At 38.4% G+C, this 21,186-nt stretch overlaps 1 protein-coding gene across 1 annotated transcript in view; it reads right to left on the bottom strand.

Annotated features, from left to right (window-relative positions):
- Positions 1 to 20,648, bottom strand: part of CFTR (CF transmembrane conductance regulator) — a gene marked incomplete at both ends in the record, with an annotated part of 166,451 nt that extends 145,803 nt beyond the window's left edge. Inside the window, one exon of the mRNA XM_080818680.1 lies at positions 20,596 to 20,648. Coding sequence (XP_080674806.1) covers positions 20,596 to 20,648 — 53 coding nt within the window. The remainder of the gene's footprint in view (positions 1 to 20,595) is intronic.
- Positions 20,649 to 21,186: the final 538 nt, after the last annotated feature.

Raw genomic sequence — 21,186 nt, 5'->3', positions numbered from 1 at the left:
TTCTGCATTCATTCTTCAGCAATAAAATATCCACGTCCTTTCTAAGGCCTGGTTTTCATTCTAGAGTTAACTCAACATCCGGAATCAAAAGTACTTGATTTTTCTCTGTTAAAATGTTTCTCACAGTGTAGAGATGATACACCTCTCCTGGGGACAGTAATCCTCTGAGAAGCTCTGAGGTGTATTTGGTATGAGCCACCACAGGCAAAGCAGAAGCTAACCCTCATGACCTTTAACATCCAAATCACTTCATGATACCTCTCTGTACAACAAGTATCACTACTTATTAAATCCTCTCCGAAATAGACTTTCTATTCACTGCCTTGACAAAACCTTTCCCAAAAATAAAAAATAAAATAAAATAAAAATACAGTGTGATTCCAACCCAACACAGTTTATTCTGATATTCACTCATTTGTTTATTTTGCTTGAAAGATGAAATGATAAAATGGAGGTTAGAGGCCACCTTGGAAATAATACTGCCATGGTAACACTGATACATGCTGCGTCAGGAAAACAAAGTTGATGATTTTTTAAATTCAGTCATGATAAAGTTGGTCTTGAGGGTTCTGCTTGAAATCATCTAGCCAGATAAATGGTCAGTCACATTTTAGATTTTTTCTCATTTATCTTAACCTTTTCTTCACCTTAATTTACTTATGCTATCTCTGTTACTCATGATTACTTCGCAGAATGATTCAAAGAGGACCATGGCAATGGATTCAGACTTCCCAGCTTCAGATGATTTCCCATCTTCAAACTATATGTGGAATTTGGTTATCAGTGACATTTTAACCCATTTTATGCTTCTATCGCTATTTCAAATATTACTGCAAATTATAGCACTGAAAGGTAAATTTAGTATCCTCTCTAGGTCTTCTCCCTTTGGTGACACACTGCATAACTCAAGAGTTAAATTTTAGATCCCGTTCCTAAGGTTGTGGAGCAATGCTAATGCTATTTCTCATTTTCTTAGAGCCTTGATATTCCTGCGGGGAGGCAGGTAGAAGACACTGACAATCAAACTCCTGAGAGGTTCAGGGAGGAGGAGAGGTGGCTATACCCTCACCCTTGCTTTACTGTGAATCCCAGAAATAAAGGAGCCTGACAGAGGCAAGGCATGGAGACAGCCAGTGGTTCAAGGATGACCAAGGAAATAAAACTCTACTGTAAGAATCTTATTTTAAATCCCCTTCACTTAATATTTACATCTTTTATCATATAAGAAACATACAGGTAAACACCCTGAGTAGCTTTTCTCTCCCCAATAGTAAAACACAATAATAGATGCCTGAATTATTAACTGATCCTAATAAGCAAGTTAAGAGTTCAAAATGGAAAACAAAAAAAAAGAGTTCAAAATGATCACCTTTCCAATCAGGTCACTGAAAACACAAATCATAAAACAAATCATGATAGTTTAGCAAAAATCATTTTATAGGCATTTAGGAATTACTGTGATCTTAAAATGTCATGATCTCTTGCTTCCACATGCACTTTAGGAAAATGAACTTTCAAGGAAATACCGAGCCAGATTCTCTTCCTTTTGAACTCTGCAGGGGTTCCCACTGGATGAAACCATTGGTAATAAGGGGGCTCTGAATTTTTGAAAGGATTCTCCTACTCTCATCACCTAACAGGGCATTTTCTGGTTTTATACCAATACCAACCGAGGTGCCAGCTTACCCTGAAGAAAAATTAGTAAATTCCTTGAAATAAAATCTGACCTCTATTTCCAAGAAAATTCAAATGCACTGAAATAGTTTCATATAAATTATGTATGCATGAGCCTTTCTGCAATCCAGGTTTAATTTTCTTCCTATGTGTTCTATTCTCGCCTGTACTTCCTCCCCCTGAGCCGTAACCACAAATTGTCTGTTTACTCGTCTAAAATCCCCCGTCTCCAAACACACTGCACTGTCAGCTCCATGAGGGCAAAGACCTTATAGATTTTTTTCTTTTCCTGCTGTATCCCCTCCACCTATCATACAGTGTATAACTTTCAATAATTATTTTCAAAATTGTTAAATTAATGTGACATTATACTGTGTTTGCTAGTTTATTTTCCTTATAAGACAGACTTCTTGAACAATGTAAGTGTCATATAAATCTTTATATCTCTGTTTTCTTCTTCAGTGTTTAGGACAACAACAAATAGAATAAGTTAATGTATTAACTAATTACTCAAAGATGGGATGTTTATAGCCCATCTGAGGACACTGATATGACTGCAAATAAGTGCTGTTCATCCAATACATCTGTTCAAATGTATTAAAAGGGGGCACCTGGGTGGCTCAGTGGGTTAAGCCTCTGCCTTTGGCTTAGGTCATGATTTCAGAGTCCTGGGATCAAGCCCCACATCGGGCTCTCCATTTGGTGGGGAGCCTGCTTCCCCCTCTCTCTCTGCCTGACTCTCTGCCTACTTGTGATCTGTCTGTCAAATAAATAAATAAAATCTTAAAACAAGAAACAGACAAACAAAACAATAAACAAACAAATTAAAAAAAAAACAACAAATTAATTAAAAGCCAAAAACAAAGTCAACACATTTTTAAAGTCTATGGTAAATGCAATGCAAATGTCAAGGGGTCTATATCCTCATATGATATACACTCAAATGTTAGGGCTGGCTTAGTGACCATTCTTGAAAAAGATTTCTGAGTCATAACCTAAGCCAATATTCTTAAAAATTCTAGCCCAAATTATTTAATTCTCCTCAATAAAATATTTTCATATTTAAAACCTTTCATTACCAAACATTCCTCCAAATATCTGACCTTCATTCTGTTTATTCTTAATGGAGATGTACAAAAGTTTCATAAATGGAAAGTAATTCTTCACTCTACCAGGAGCAAATGGTCCCTTTTATTCTACCCTCCTTGACAATCATGTCATCTTCTCCATTTTCTCCATTATCTCCATGTCATTTCTGTACATGAAAGATGAAATACATATAACTTTTTAAAAGATTCATAAACAAGTGTAACTCCTTATGTGTATTATATTTTACATCGCTTCTCGGCCTTTTGGCTAAGATCAAGTGTATTATATTTTACAGTTTAAAATTGCTTCTCTATTTCATTCTGTTCTGACCACTGTTACTATTGGGAATTGAATTGTATTCCCCCAAAAAAGATATGTTGGAATCCTACCTCTCAATATCTCAAAATGTGGCCTTATTTGGTGATAGGCTCTTTACAGAGGTAATCATGTTAAAATGAGTTCATGCAGAGTGGGTCCTGACCCAATACAAATGGTGTCCTTATTTTAAAAAAGGAGATTTGAACACAGAGACAGAGACACCGATAGAATGCCACATGAAGATGAGGGCATAGGTCAAAGTGAGGCCTCTTCAAGTTAGAGAATGCCAAGAGTGCCAGCCAATCACCAGAAGCTCAGGGAGAAGCACGGCACAGATTACCCTTCAGAGCCTCAGAAGAAACCAAATTTGCTGACAACTTGATCTTGGACTTTTCAAATTTAGAATTGTAAGATAATAAATGTCTGTGGTTTAAACCGCCCAGGTTTTGGTGCCTTGTTGTAGCAGCTCTAGCAAACCCTGGCCACCAGCAACAGAAAAACTCCATGTTCGGACAGTGCATGCAAAGGGACAAATGAACAAAGGGGATACTCTGAGGTTTTAAGATAAGGTTAAAAGTTGGAGATAAAAGCCAATGGCCAAGTACAGGGTGCAGATGTGGAATCAGGCAGGAGCATTTGGGAGAATGCAACCTCCATAATTTAGAGAATTCACTGGGCCTCGTTCACAAAAGAGAAGGGTTAAACTTAGAGAAGAAAGGTATTTTCTTAAAGCCTGGCAGTGAAGATGAATAAGGATTAATTATAATAATCCTGCTGATGGCAATCTTTACCATTTATTAAAGATGTACTCCCTGTCTGGCATTACTTGCTGTCATTTAATATATGGACCGTACTTAATTTCATGTTAACTTAGAAGGTGTTTTTGAATGAGATTTATATTTAAATTGTGAACTCTGGGTAAAGCAGATTGCCCTCTAGAATGTTGGTGGGTCTCATATAATCAGTTGAAGGCCTGAACAGAACAAAAGGCTGGCCACCCAAAGCAAAAGAGAATTGCCCCATGTACTGCCTTCAGAATAACCTGGGAACATCAGCTCTCCTGGGTCTCCAGTCTAACAGCCCACCCTGCAGATTTTGCACTTGCCAGCCTTCATAATCACGTGAGCCAATTCTTAGAATAAATCATATGTATATATGTATGTATATCCTATTGGTCTGTTTCTCTGACATCTCTGACCCTGACTAATACACACAATAAATACTCAATGAATGTTAGATATCATATGAATGCTGAGCTGTGTTAAATGAGGACAAGTGATTGTACTGACGTGCATATCATTGGAAGATAAGTAAATTACCCAAGATCACACTGTTAATAAGTCACAAAGTAAGGATTCCAGCCAGGTTTGTCTGATTCCAAAGTACATCTTCTTCCACTATATATTGCCACCTAGGAGGTGACAATAAGGATTAGACACAAAGTAGAATGCGAGATTATTTTCTCTGAGTATGGAGTGGGTGAACTAAGAAACTCAAGAGAAGGTCAAAAACAACAATTACGGGAGGGAAGACTAGCTTTGTGATCTTCAAACCGTGGGCCCCACCATCTGGTAGTCCCCAGAAATACTTCAAGGAGCTCACCAACTGTTTATTTGAGGTGTCAATGTTTTAAGCATGTTTAACTATTTTAAAAATAGGAATTAAAAACATCATACATTCTTGTATGTATTATATGAAAATTTTAGCCTACTGGATTCATCCAAACGTGTTCCTGGACAGTCAGGCCAACTCATTCAGTGTCCACTCTGGAGGAATGGTTCCCCTGACATCTCTTTGCACATATTTTAAAATATTATCATCTGTCATTGGTTATTTTCACACTTCAGAAGTGAGTGTGTCACTATGGATGCACGTGGGCCAAGCTCAGTTAACAGCCCACCATATCTCTGCATTCTTGCTCACACAAGCACTAATAGAATTGTGCAATCTCCAGGGAATACTAACAAGCCACATCAGGTATCATCATGGTTTTACAATACTTTATCATGTTTACACCACAATACAGTGACATTGATTATAAAACTCACCATCAATTTAGTACTAGCCTTTCCAAAAAGAATTACTACATTAAAAATCATTTTTTAAAGAAATTTTCAATATTATACATTTACTCAGGCAATTACCTATCCCTTTCTCTTTATTATCATAATCTAAGTTTTATTCTAAGGCTTCTTCATATTCAAGGTGCCTCGTTAGCGCAGTAGGTAGCGCGTCAGTCTCATAAGGCTTCTTCATATTCAGATCAAAAATATTCTTTTGACTCACTCTTGGCTACTCACAGCTATGAAGAGGGTTACAGTGACAAGCTGCATTCGTAACAGAGCCTCCTGTAGGACAGGCAAGATAATTTTGAGGCACAGTGAAGTGCTGAGGTTGGGCAACTTCAACTTTAATTATAGAGTCTGGGCTGACAAACTTCACACTAAATATTAACTGTTCCTTTCAAAACTAAACCACAGAGCAATCTTTCTCAAGAAATTGCAAGCAAGAAACTAAATTTAAGTTAAAAGTCAACCTTGTGAGGTGCAACCAGTACAAATAATTCAACTGAGGCCACAGGAATATACACCTTCAATATATTGCTAAGTTTCCATATTATAATTCCTTCCTGGGCCTGAAGGCTGACAAGTTTCCTTTGACATCAGTTGTAAGAGGCATCTCAATTTCAGAAACACTGTGCATAAGACAAACATATGGGACCAAGAAAATAATGCATAAATGTTATATAATCATTTCAACCTTTATTTGGGAGCAAGAAATTAACTGTATGTTTATGTTAATGGAAGAGTTGTTGTCTTACATTGTCACTTTTATTTACATATATTGCAGTTTCATGGGAGATTCCATTTGCAAGCTGGGATTCATTTATGAACCTATTGTTTTTAAAAAAAATTGTGAAAACCACCAGGAGTAGGAAAATCTGAGACTTACTTAAAACAAAGCGTCAAACATCACGTTAAAGAACCATCTGACAGGTGTCTCTGCCTCTTCCTTCAATCCAAAGAAACAGAATAAGAGTACACAGAGAGAAACAGAAGACAAAAATGATGAACATCTAGGACTTGATGATCACAGCTGGACCCCAAGGAGGGGAACACTGAAGTGACTGAACCAGGGACGCAGGTGAGGGCTGAAATTGGTAATGTGAAGAGTGGACGCAAAACTCGCCAGGAAGCCTGGAGCAGCAGGTGTGATGAAGTGGAAAATGACAGAAAGGTGGATTTGGAAAACAAAAACAATGAAGGGTGATGGCTAGTACCTGGATGGGACAAATCAGGATAAGAAGTGCAGTCTGGTTTTGTACAACTGAGGTGTTCCCATGTGATAATGGTTGGCTAGTGGCATGCTTTTTGGCTGATCACATCTTTCATTCTCCAATGGGACCTTTAGAATTTTAAAGACACCATTAACCCAAGATAAGACAATGCCCTTTCACCCCTCCCCATCCTCTCATCTTCATCCCCCAAGCCCCAACTCCAAGCAGATTGTCACATGGACCTAGTGGGAAGACATGTTTCTGGAACTTCCAAGAATAGAGTCTAATGCCTTATTTAAATGACATTATTTATAATGCTTATATCAAAAATAATAAATTTTAGAGGCAAGAAAATTAAGAAAATCTATATAAGAATGAAGTGAAATTATTAAATTCACCAACTCCATTCTAGGCTTTTGGATACTGTGCTATACTGGTTAAGAGCAGAGCTCTGGATTTAGACCAATATAAATACACATCTTGACTTCACAGTAATTAGCTGGGTGACCTTGTATAAACTCTTCATAATCTTTCTAAACCATGTATTTCTTAGATGCAGAGTCTGTTTGGAATTGAAGAATTCACCAAGGTAATATAGACAATCCCTGGTACATTGAAAGTGCTTAGAAATATGTTAGGAGGTAGTGGGAGACCAAAGTACAGATCTCTCAATAACTATGCGAGAGGAAATTTTGAATTCTGTGGCACATTAAACTGTATCTATGTTTCTGTTGTTAATTTACTAAAAAAAAGTCAATAAATTCAAAATCCTCTTCCCTTGGACAATAAGGTCGGAAAAGAGGAATGTTGGGAGAGAGAAGTTTCTTGGAGCTGGGAGAACATGGAATCACCTCCATATCCCTCATTTTATGATTATGTGGTGGAATCCTGTTGTTTGTCCTCAAATCTATAGTTTTCCAATCTTTTACTAAGGTTGAGAAGCAGTAGTCGGGCCATTTAAACATAGTTTCTTAAGACTGACCTAAGGGTTCCAGATTTTAGTAGACAAGAAGAATCATCTGGAATGTTGAGAAAAATGTGGTTGCCCTCTCCCAACGATTGTGACTTAGTAAGAACAGAGTGAGATCTAGGAATCTGCATATTTGATGTGGTATTTCTATCTTAATTTAAGTTTACTTAATTGATAGTTAATTTAATTAATAATCCATTTAATAATATGTCAATATTTTTTAAAACAGGTATTTGACAGGGCAGTCTGATAAGCACTTCCCTAAAGCTATACAAATATTGTTAATTATGAAGAGACTCCTAATTTTCAGAGCACATGTATTCACCTTACGAATTTCTTTATCTTGTTTCTAGTTAGATTTCCCTTTCAACAGAATAACTAAACTTTGATCAAATTTCCAGAAGCAGCAGATTTGATGCTCATTGTTTTTTTCATAGTAACGTATACATATCTCCTAATCCCAGAATTTGACTCTGTCCTGCAGTAATTGTGGCTAGCGTGAAAGAGTGTGACTTGAGAAAGCCATGAGTTGTGTCGCTACCATTAACAGCCCCAAAAACAATTGAATCAGGGGCACCTGGGTGGCTCAGTCAGTTAAGCATCCTCTGACTCTTAGTTTTGCTCAGGTTGTGATCTCAGCGTTCTGAAACTGAGCTCCACATTGGGTTATATGCTCAGTGCAGAGTCTGCTTGGTATTCACTCCTTTTCCCACTCCCTTACCCTCTGCTCCACCCCACCCCCCATTCCCACCCCCAAACCTGCATGCATGTGCCCATCTGTGCATGCACACATTCTTTCTCTTTCTCCCTCTAATAAATAAATAAAATCTTAAAAATAAAACAAAACAAAACAACTGAATCAGCAAAAGTTTACATGAGTTCAAAAAGGCTGCCAAATCAGGGAAATACAAATCAAAACCACAATGAGATACCACATCACACCAGTCAGAATGGCTAAAATTAACAAGTCAGGGAATGACAGATGCTGGCGAGGATGCGCAGAAAGGGGAACGCTCCTACATTTTTGGTGGGAATGCAAGCTGGTGCAACCACTCTGGAAAACAGCACGGAGGTTCCTCAAAAAGTTGAAAATAGAGCTACCCTATGACCCAGCAATTGCACTACTGGGTATTTACGCAGTGATTCAAAGGGGCACGTGCACCCGAATGTTTATAGCAGCAATGTCCACAATAGCCAAACTATGGAAGGAACCTAGATGTCCATCGACAGATGAATGGATAAAGAAGATGTGGTATATATACACAATGGAATACCATGCGACCATCAAAAGAAATGAAATCTTGCCATTTGCGACGACGTGGATGGAACTAGAGGGTATTATGCTTAGCAAAATAAGAGAAATCAGAGAAAGACAACTATCATATGATCTCCCTGATATATGTGCTGCCAAAGCGAGCACCATATGATCTCCCTGATATGAGGAAGTGGAGAGGCAACGTGGGGGGTTTGGGGGGTAGGAAAAGAATAAATGAAACAAGATGGGATTGGGAGGGAGACAAACCATAAGTGACTCAATCTCACAAAACAAACTTAGCGTTGCTGGGGGAAGGGGGGCGGGGGGGGTTATGGATACTGGGGAGGGTATGTGCTATGGTGAGTGCTGTGAAGTGTGTAAACCTGGCGATTTACAGACCTGTACCCCTGGGGATAAAAATACATTATATGTTTATAAAAAAATTGAAAAACTTAATTAAAAAAAAAAGGCTGCCAAATTACCAAGTTAATACCTCAAGGGATCCAAACACTCTGTTCAAGGATTAAATCTGACATACAGGGGAACCTGGGGTGGCTCAGTCAGTTAAGCATCTACCTTTGGCTCAGGTCCTGATCCCAGGGTCCTGCAAGCCATGAGCCCCGAGCCCCGCATCAAGCACCAGCTTCTCTCTCTCCCTCTGCTGTTCCCCTTGCTTGTGCTCTCTCTATCGAATAAAATCTTAAAAAAAAAATTCCAATATACATTTCTAAATGTAATCACCTTAAGTTTCTATTTCATAGGAAAATTTTTTTTTAATTTTAAAAAATGCATCAATTTTTGTTGTCAAGGAATTGTACTGTTGACTTCAAGTTAATTTTATTATGTGAGATCATCTTTATTCAGTCAATTTTATAAATCAATAAAATATTTAAGTTTCCTTCATTAAATGGGGCAAGGGAAAGATGTATAGATGATGACATCTGTGCTCCAAAGGGAAAACAACTGCATCATTAAAAATATAAACCTAAAAATTCTTTTTTATGTTTTATATATAGAATTTTATATAAAAATTCTATATTTTTATATAAAAAATACAAACATAAAAGAAGAATACTTAGAATGTATAATAAGTTTTGATGTGTTCTAATTCAAAGTACTATATTCCTGGAACATACCAGACACTCAATATTTATGTTAAATAAATGCATGTATGTGGTTCAAGGATGAATGACTTGACAATCACATAGGCATTTCAAACTTATTACTTTTACATTAATTAGTTCATTTTATAGTGATTGTCTTTCTAATAAAATTCCACTACATAAAACTTAGTTCTGATTAAAGCTACTTCTGAGCTTTAATTTCATCAGTTTATAAACTCTTCAATATGTGAATACAATTTTGGATCTCATTATAGGCATATACATACTTTTAAAAGTTTTTATTTAAAGTCCAGGTGGTTAACATACTGTGTAAATATTCATTTCAGATGTACAATACAGTGATTCATCACTTACATACAACATCCAGTGCTCATCACAAGTGTCCTCCTCAATTTCCATCACCTTTCTAACCCATCCCTCCACCCACTTCCCCTTGGGTAACCATCAGTTTATCCTCAATAGTGAAGAGTCTGTTTCTTGGTTTGCCTCTCTCTCTCTTTTTATATTTTATGCTCTCAATTAACTGATTTATGTAAATACCTAATGTCTAATTGTTTTAGTGATGTTGGTCCCAGTTGAGTCCAGAATCAAATTAACCCATGGGGGATTTATTTGTGTTGTGTACTTTCATTCACAGAGCATATATACCAGCTATACATTGACTTTTCTGGATAAAATAGAGTAACCCTATTAAATATCAGATGAAAAGGGTAGAAAAGAAGCTAATACGAGTTTTTAGAAGTCATCCCTATCTTTGAGTTGAAAGAAGTGCTTTTGGTAACAAATATTCATTAGCCTGCTTATTATTCTGTTGAAAAATGTATTCAGAGGTCTAAGACTAAAATGAATTAAAGGTCCTCTTTTTAAAAGACTAAATTGCGGTACATACATTTAGGAAGACATTTTGGAAATAATCATTTTAATAACCTGATTTAAAATTAAACTGTCAGACACACTGAAGACTAACATGAGATCTGAAGAATAAAATACTTCAGGGGAAAAGTCTATCTATAGCAAAGTTGGTCATCATCAATCTCCTGAAGAAAAATGATAGTTTACTAAGCTGGAATTTTCCTATAAAGTGCCATACATTACACAAGAAAACAAAGGAAACTGATTTACCTATTTCATGTAATACTTCAGAACACATGGATTTGGTAAAAACAACTAATATTTTTATTCAAAATTAGACATTTTATCTTCAGAATATCAAAGTTTAATGTCCATGTGTACAAGTAAATTTTTACATTTCCATCAAAAATTAAATTTTAGAAGTATATCCATAAACTGAATTAGTCAAGTTTTATTCAATTCAACAAGTATATCTTAAGGACCTATTAGGTCAAGGAGTCAGACAGATGCCTAGTACCAAAAAAATGGATAAGAGCTTCTGCCTTGACGGACACATCAAAAGGTGCTTAGGCAAACAGGAAGTCAAGAAGAAATGATCAACAAGTTCCCAAAAGAAAAAACTATTCTGAGAAATTAATAGCTGTTAAGCTACTATTTTCCTCTTCGGAAAAGCCCATTTTGCTTCACTTTTAAAATTTGTGTGTTTCACTTCCTTTTAAAATTACTCAATTACTGAATAACAATAATGTGAATTATATACGAGCCTTAGAAACTTTTTCTAGATCTTTAAGTAATTTTAAAGCTGTACATTTTGAAGCTTCTTGCAATAGACTTTTTTTAAAAAGAATATATTGTGACTGATTATGTAAATACCTAATGTCTAACTGGTGAAAACTATAGGTGAAAACTATGAGGAACACCTGGGTGGCTCAATTGGTTAAGCCGCTGCCTTCGGTTCAGGTCATGATGCCAGGGTCCTGGAATCGAGTCCCGCATCGGGCTCCTTGCTTGACAGGAGCCTGCTTCTCTCTCTGCCTCTGCCTGCCACTCTACCTGCTTGTGCACGTGCACTCTCTCTCTCTCTCTCTCTGACAAATAAATAAATAAATAAAATATTTAAAAAAAAAAAAAAAGGAAGGAAGGAGGAAAACTACATGAAATTCAAATTTCAGTGCCCATAAATGAAGTTTTTTTTTTTTTTTTTTTTTTTTTAAAGATTTTATTTATTTACTTGGCAGACAGAGATCACAAGTAGGCAGAGAGGCAGGCAGAGAGAGAGAGAGGAGAAAGCAGGCTCTCCATGGAGCAGAGAGCCCGATGTGGGGCTCGATCCCAGGACCCTGGGATCATGACCTGAGCCGAAGGCAGAGGCTTTAACCCACTGAGCCACCCAGGCGCCCCCATAAATGAAGTTTTATTGAAACATAGCCATGCCCACTTGTTTGCATATTGTCTCTGGCTGCTTTTCCACAATGGCAGAAACCACATGGCCCACAGCATTGAAAATATTTACTATCTGGACCTTTACAGGAAAGGTTTGCCAAACTCTAATCTAAAGAATAGCAATGAACTTGGGGCTCCTGGGTGGCTTAGTCAGTTAAGTATCCAACTCTTGATTTTGGCCCAGGTCTCCATCTCAGGGTTGTGAGTTCAAGGCCCACATTGGGCCCTGCATTGGCCTCCGCATTAGGCACAGAACCTACTTTAAATAAATAAATAAATAATAAAGTATAGCAATGAAGCTGGGTTGAGAAAGTGAAGCTTTGTTAGTTCTATTTTCCAGAGTTCACAGGGATGTTTAAAATAAACAAGATGTGTAGAGAGCTTCCTATATAGTTTCTCCAAGATGCTTCCTCTAGAAGTAGGACTGGTAAACCCCACTAGTAGGAGATTATTCTTTTGTTGCTCCCACAACCAACACTGGCCTCCAAACTCTGGCCTTGAACTTCTTCTAAACACAGCTGTCAGACATCTGGGATTCCGCCTTTTCAGCTTCATTTTCACATACTGACCTGGCTGGTACAAGATGAAATTTGTGGGTCTCTCTTTCAAATTAAGAACTTCAAGAAAATCACTAGGCATTTGGGGGAGGGGGGAGCGGGGGGGGGTGACATTGGGTAGAAGCTCGGTAGGCAGTGTTAAGAAAGCTCTGTGTATTTTAACAGGCTCAAAGTTTGAACACGAAACAATGATACCTGATCTTTTCCAAAGCAATGAGAATCTTTTGTTAACACAAACACAAAATATTTCATGCTAGTAGGTGTGCTTTTATTTACTCAGTCACTGCAGACAGGACCTGCAGCCCCAGCCGATTTTCATACCTCCCTGAATGTCTATGATCTTAGAAATCAGATATGTAAAAACCACTGAAAGAAGTGAACTTCCAGTGAGATGGAGGTACTTCAGACCCCACCTGAATCAGTGGGTTTGGAGGGGGGAAGGTAGAATATCTGAGTAAATCTTACCTCCTGCCATCCTTAGAACACAGCTGCTGACTCCTGACCCTCTCAAGGTGACTCCATAGCACAATAAAGCCAAACAAGGAGCCACTCTAAATCCTTCCTTGGACACTGTCCTGAACATTACTGAACAGCACGAGAACAGTATTTATAATCCTGTCACTTCAGACTTCTTAATTTCTCTTACCTCAAGCTGGAAATCACTTTACTATATTTTCAAATAGCCTTATTACCTGGCCTTGAACCATATACATCATTTTCTTTTTTAAGTTTAAAAGGAAGCAGAGGGTCCACTAGGCCTCCACTCCCCACCCCCAAGCCTTCTCCCAATCTCCTCACCCAGCACATTTCATCCCCCCATTACCCAAGACAGCACATCTAGACATTATCCTTGATGCTTCTCTATCCTTCCACATCTAATCTATTGCCAAGCCTACTTCCACTCCCAAATGTCTTTCTTTTTCTTTTTTCTAAGATTTTTTACTTTTAAGTAATCTCTACACCCAATATGGGGCTAGAAACCATGACCCTAAAATCAAGAGTCACATGCTCTAATTAACTGAGCCAGCCATGTGCACCTCCCCCCCCCCCCCCCCCCCCCCGTCTTTCAAATTCCTCTTTCTATCCCTACAGGCCCCTATTTCCTTGGCAAAACTGCAACAGCTTTGAACTGGTCATGTCACTCTTCTTGAAATCCATGGCTTTTCAATTCTAATATGATAAAGCCCAAACGAAGCTCACCAAGTCCCTTTTAATCAGGCCCTGGCTAGAATTTCAGAAGCATCTCCCACAAATCTGTCACATATCTTATGCTCCAGTCACAGGGAAAGTCTCTGAATTCTTTGAAGGTGTCATGCTCCCTCTTGCTGACAGTCCTATACAAAGTCTGCTACTTCCATGTTTACATTTTTCCTAATGCATCCCCGCCCTCTCTGGACAATCTCCTTTAGGTGTCAACTCAGGAGTCACTTCTCCAGCAAGCCTTCCTTAACCAGCCTTAGACTGGACTGGATATGCCATGGAGTGTTTTTACAAGCCTCTGTGACTCTGGGTTTCAGAGAATTCATTCCACTAAGGCAACACCAATTTCTTTCTTGTCCATCTCAACTCTATTAACGCCCTTCGTAGCATACAGAAGGTGGTGAATGAATGAACCTACAAAGGAAGTACTGCTCTGATTCAGCTCCTTGTAGCAATCTCTGGGAGATTTCTCTGATTATATCAGAGTAAAGCCCAGTTTCAGGGCTGAGAATCCTAACAATAAGGACTTAGCAGAAACCTTTAAATCTTTTCCTTATCCCATAAGCAAGGAACAACCAAGCAGTCTTCCCCAGAAAGGCTAAGACCTGGCCATAAAGGGACACAAGAAACATTTGACAGAATAATTGTTCTGGGCAATAAAAAATCTGTCCATGGCCCTGCTTGCATTGACCCCTTTTTATCAGAACAGTGATGTATTACAAAACTGTTGAGTGTACAGTACCTAGAAGCCTCTCAGGTTGATCACCATGGAATCACCATCATCACAAAGAAATATTTATTAAACCATTACATGCTGTGGTCTGAATACTACATTAAACGAGTCATAGAAGGTCCTGACATCCAGGGCTTAATAGTTAGAAAATCATCATTGATGTTAAAAGACAGTAATAAGCTAACGGAGCTGCAAAGAGAATAGCAACCTTGACAAGCCTTGCCACTTGGAAACAGCTGCGAAAGCCAGATCTTTCAGAGCTCTATAAGAAATATATTCATTCTCTACACAGAGCAATCTAATTGAATTTTTACAGGTTCCTTGCTAAAAGAAGCCTAATAAGCTCCAGGCTGACACAAAACTCAATAGTTAAGCCACTTTGTAATGCTAATTTCCCTCTCAAACAACTACCAGGTAAATTCTTCCAAAGCTGGTGAGAAGCCTCTGAAATGGTAATGTTTTGCTCTGGCAATAAAGTACTTAACGTTTTGGATACAATACACCTTCAGATAGGGTCCACAACCAGACCTCCGTTTAATCTGTTTTCCCCTCTTGACCTCATTACAGCTCCAGGATTTGGTTCCAGGGACGTGCTTTACACAGATGCGTCAGGAATCCATGGAATCAAAATTGCCAAAATTGCTGCTGAGTCAGAGGTGTTTTTAAAAATTTAACAAACAACATATAGCTGCATGCTAAATGGTTAACACCCTTTCCTGATGGTTTCCCAATCCTATACTTATATTGTAACTGTATCACACTGAAATTACAGGTTCCTGTGAAACAACACTAACAATAATAATATATCTTATAGTGGTGCTCCTTTAAGGGCCTTTTAAACAAGTTTGAACATTTATGCATTGAATATTATCATACTAAGTCCTATTTCCTCCCACAAAACACAAACGGAAAACTGGAAAACCGTGACGTCCCTAGTGTATCAGTTGGCTCCAAAGGATATTTTGTTTGTCACATCAAACATAAAATATTGATGGGGCACCTGGGTGGCTCAGTGGGTTAAGCCTCTGCCTTCGGCTCAGGTCATGATCTCAGGGTCCTGGGATCGGGCCCCTCATAGGGCTCTCTGCTCCGTGGGGAGCCTGCTTCCCCCACTCTCTGCCTGCCTCTCTGCCTACTTGTGATCTCTATCAAATAAATAAACAAAATCTTTTTAAAAAATAATAAAATATTGACGAAGGAGTTTAAGAAAAATAGATTCTACTTCTCTGTTTAAGAAAGAATTGAACATTAAAGCTAAACCATCTGCTATGCGTTTTTTGGCTGTTGTTTTGTTTTTTTAAAGATTTTATTTGTTTATTTGACAGAGAGGGAGGTCACAAGTAGACAGAGAGGCAGGTCACAAGTAGACAGAGAGGCAGGCGGGTGGGGGGGGGGAGCAGGCTCCCCGCTGAGCAGAGAGCTGGATGTGGGGCTGGATCTCAGGACCCTGAGATCATGACCCGAGCTGAAGGTAGAGGCTTAACCCACTGAGCCACCCAGGCACCCCTTCTATGCATTTTTAAGTGTATAAGAATACTCCTGGACTGTCAAGTAAGTAATAATTTGAACCACTGAAATACACTTCAAAACCAAGGAGGAGGGGCGCCTGGGTGGCTCAGTGTGTTGAGCCTCTGCTTTCAGTTGGGGTTATGATCTTGGGGTCCTGGGATCGAGCCCAAAATAGGGCTCTCTGCTCAGCGGGGAACCTGCTTCCCCCTCTCTCTGCCTGCCTCTCTCTGTCTACTTGTGATCTCTGTCAAATAAATAAACAAAATCTTTAAAAAAAAAAAAAGGGAGGAATTTTTTTAAACAAGCAAAATTAACTAAAAGGAATTTAATTATATATACATATATTTTACATATTAATATAGATACATAACTTCAGTTTCAGCCATATTACATGAATGAGATAATTTTAGAATTCAGAAAGTTAAATCAATCAAAATTGACACATTCCAGGTTGGAAAATCTGAACTGTATTATACATGATTGGCAAAAGGTGGATAGATAGAAAGGGATAGTCAGGGACTGATGTAGGGAGTCAACATTTGACAGTGTTCAGACAACACTGTCCAAGAGAAAGAGGTGTCTGTTCCAAAAGTGGTCTCCTTCAATTCCTCTAGGAGACAAAGCCAAGAGAGCATAAGGAAACCCTGGGTCATCCTCACTGGAAGACATCTGTGCACGGACTGACTAGATGGACTCATGGTATTCAGGCCTCCTTGGCAGCTGGACATCTCAAGATGAATTGTATGTCTCATGTTGGCCTTTTGTTCCATGCATCTATGTCTTTTGAACTGCAGAGGCTCAACTTTGTCTGGGAGACAAACCTGAGATAATGCATGTGTATTGATCAGGATAAGACTAGACCCTTGTTTGAATGGCCAACTGGTCTTTCTCTGCAGTGGTTCTACAAATGCCTGCCAACAAACTGCAAAAATGTTTATGATTCTGCCGTAATTTTAGATTTCCTCATGTCTTACCAACAAGTAGTGAAATGTAAATACAAAATCACTACATTTTTTTACAATATGCCATAATTTATATAATCAAGCAAGTATGGTCCCCTTCAGAACTGTGATCTTCATGGTTCTTTCATTATAAACTGATTGCAAATATGCTTCTGTTGCTCAAAGCACTTATATTAAAAAAAAAAAAAGCGCTTATGTTTTCTTCATTAGGAGATGTCTAAAGTTCGCAATACATTTTTTTGAATGAAAATACCTAAACGTAAGTAGCACTTGGCTTTAACAAAGCAAATTCTGATGAAGAATCTTTATACTATCAGCGTGGATTTGATTTCAAGATACAGCCATAAGTCATTTAAGAGCAAGTTCCAGTCTGCGTAATAGGATTAATAATCTAATGCAAGCTACAACTAAAAATAATGGCTAAAAAGTAATGGGCCCACTATATACCTATGAGAAGAAACTTATATACTATTTTTAAAGGTAATTTCATAAAAAGAATCTGAACTATTTTGATCAAAAGCAGAATGTTTAGAATGAGAGTTTGGTTTTCATTGATGGCTATTCTGATTCACCATACCCATTCTAATACATAAATTCTAGTTTGTTTAAAAACCTCTCATTACTTTGTGTTTAGTAGTTATGAAAGTATCTTAGGGACATCTGGGTGCCTCAGTCATTTAAGCAGCTGCCTTAGGCTCAGGACATGATCCCAGGGATCAAGTCTGGGGTTGGGCTCCTTACTCAGTGGGGAGCCTGCTTCTCCCACCACCTGCCCTTCCGGTTCCCCCTGTTTGTGCGTTCTCTCTCTCTCTCTCTCTGACAAATAAATAAATAAAATCTTTTTTAAAGTATCTTAAATTATTTAGTACTTATTAAAGTATCTTAAATGATTCTATTATTAAACTGAGACTTGTGTAATTCTTGGCCTTATAGCCTAATATTACTGTATTTACTCTTTGATCTTATTTGACATTTCTCTGTGGAGTTTATCAGGAACCCCGTCCAGTTTTACAAGACTCTGTGGCACTTGGATTCTGTGGAGCTCTGGCAATTCTTCAAGCATTGATCTAGACTCCTGGTATGGATGCCATGACTACAATCCAAGGTATTCAAGACTTCAGATGTCTTTGAAATTTTGTACTTGATGTGAAGCCCATGCAAAATTAAGAAAGTACTACTTAAAATTATCCCAAACTTTACTAGCTTTTCTAGTAATAAAACCTGAACAATGAAGGATTTAATATAATCTATAACCCAGACCATAATAGCTTTACTCTTTGATGACTCTGAAACTGAATGGATCATATTCAGAAAGTTAAATTCTAAAGTAGTTAACCTGCCATTCTAGTTGAGATATTACCTAAATTAAGTTCTCATCCAGGCCCATTATTACAGACTGATAGTCACAAAATTATATTCAACAAAGATGAATTGAGGATCTTACGTAAACAAAGTACTTGGTATTATAATGAATGTAAAAATACGATAATAAAACTAGCTAACATTTACTGGGCTAACCACTTTACATGCATTTTTCTCAACAGATTAACCCCTAGGCCTTAGGTCCTATTAGTCTCAAGTTTTAAAGATCAAGTCACACAAATACATAGATGTTAAGGGACTTGCCTGAGGTCAACACAGCTCAGTCTAAACAACTTGAATCAAAACAGTCTGAATGCAAAGGTAAAACCCCTGACCCCAAAGCAGTAGTGGTCAATGCAGAAAGTAAATTTCTGACCCTATGCAGAAAATAAAATTTTTACCCTTTTAGAATTAAAACCAAGAAGAAAGTTTATAATCACTGCTATTTTAGGTGATTGTCAGTTCCCATAAATAGTAGAAACTTAACTTTTAAAAAATACACCTCTTCTTAGAGCAATTTATTATGAAATAGTTTGGAGAACGAGAATGAGTATGCTCTTAACAAACTCAGTAGTGATTATAATACATTTTTTAAATAAATCAACCTCAAGGCATTTTTTTAAACTATCCTAAAATATATGAGGTGATCTGCTAAAAAATATTTTGATAGATTAACAGTGATCTAATTTAAATCAACAATGTATTAATTAAAAGTTCCTTAACACTTAGAAGTAGGCCTAGGATATTCATTTTTCTGAAAACTGCATTTTAGACTGATTGGCACTTATGTTCCTCAATGTGCTCTGCTAAAAAGTCTACAATTTATGACAATTAGCATTCTGATTTTGTAAATAGTAGGAAAATAAATGGACAGATAATCCAATTTTTATAGATGGGGTAACAGAAGGTGCTGAAAACAAATACTAAAGGTAATTCTAAAGAGTAAAGTCCTTCTCTCTTATCCACAGGGATGATCAATGGTCAGGAGTCATTCCTTCGCACCTGAGTTCCACACTTACTGCACATGCAGAGAATAAAACATAGATACGAGAGTCCCTTCCCCCCACACACATATGGTCATATCCATATTTGGCTTTTCTGATACAAAGTATGATAATTAACTGGATAATCATGAGTCAAGTAATATTCCATGACAGAGCTGTACCTATTCATTCATTCACATAATGTAACAGGAACAAAGTAGATACAGTATCCAAAGAACACCTCATTTTTAAAATGCTACATCTAATTACACTTTGCCTAAGACTCTGAATTTAGACTGCATTTTTAAAAACATCATTAGATGAAGTTCCAAGCTTTTATGACTTATCACATGCAAAGTAGGATAAGAGTAAAATTTATTACATGACAATTGTGCATAACTTCAGTATCCTGTCCTACGTCTTCACATTTCCATGATCATTCTGATCTCCCACCACTGCCCGCCCCCCATCCCCACACTTAAATGTGTAACTTGCAGGGGTGCCTGGGTGGCTCATTTGGTTGAGCACTGGACTCTTGATTCCAGCTCAGGTCATGATCTCAGGGTCTGGGATGGAGCCCAGTGTTGCCCTGCTTGGGATTTTCCCTTTCCCTCTGCTCCTTCCCCTCTCTTAAAAAAAAAAAAAAAAAAGTTTAACTTGTAGAATTTGTTTTTCTTTAAAAAGATATTTCAAAGGATTTGTTTTCATCCTTAAAAAAATAATGGAATTGTGGCAAATACTTGTTAGATTTACTCAGTATCATAACAATAATAACTTTAAGGTCATCTTATCCACTTCACATATCTCCCCCCAAAAAAGTGTTTTCTGAGCACCTACTACATGCAAACATGGCACTTGGAATAGGATGCCAAAGATATCTAAGTTTCCAAGACACTGAGTGGTGACAATAAGAGACCAAATTGAAGTATTTGTTATCAACAAGGTTTTCATTCACTTTTTCTTAGAAAATTTAAAGAAAATCCTTGCACAGTAGCACATTTGGGTCTCCAAAGTGCAACTTTCAGTTCCAAGTAGTTCAGACTTCAAAGTTAAGCTAAAGCTCTCTATCCAAATAATTGGCTTCCCTTTATTCTTTAATCTCTTTCTCACGTTTCCTATTTTGTTCACAAAACCCACATTCTCTCCCATAACAATGAATGATAGCGCATCTTAAAAAAAAAAAAAAAAAAAAGCTATTCCTCTTTCCCCAAAACCCAGCCCATACACACACGTCCTCTTCTTTTGTGGGCACGTGTCCTTCCAAAACTCGGCAGGACACCCCCTCACCTGAAAAAAAGTTTGGAGAGGACGCTGGCCTTCTCCAGAGGCGACCTCTGCATGGTCTCTGCGGGCGTCGGGGTCCCTGCCGGGGCAGGCTGGACTCGAGTTCCTAATGCCAAACGCCTTACTCCTCTGGCACAGGCTGCTCGCCCCTTTTTCTCTGACCTGCTGTGATGTCATTTGCTTCCAACCACCCCCCCCCCACTTCTACCCCATACACCTCCCCTTCCCTTTAGCTCCTTCCCCCGCCTCCACTGCCCAGGTTAAAAGCTGGGCGCTGCCTGGTCCAGCCCCCAATTTGCCTTAGCGGCTTTCTCCACCCTCTGCGCACCCTGACCGCTCCTTCTCTCCTTCGCTCCCTGGCTGCTCCGCGTCTCCCTTTTCCCATTCTGACTCCCAGCCTTCCTCCCTCACGCGCGTTCCTTCCAGGCCCGCGTCCCTACCGTCGAGCTCTGACCTAGCCGCAGGTGGGGGACAGTCGCGGCCGCTCTCTGGGTCCTGTCTCCGACGCTCAGCGGGAGCAAAACCAGCCCAGGCGCAGCCTCCTGGACCCTCCTCCGCGCCAGGTTCGGGGGGCGGAAGCGGGGCAGGCGGCAG

Source organism: Martes martes (genome assembly GCF_963455335.1).
Source record: "Martes martes genome assembly, chromosome: 11".
Taxonomy (NCBI): Eukaryota; Metazoa; Chordata; class Mammalia; order Carnivora; family Mustelidae; genus Martes; species Martes martes.
This window is presented reverse-complemented; position numbering and strand designations above follow the sequence as displayed.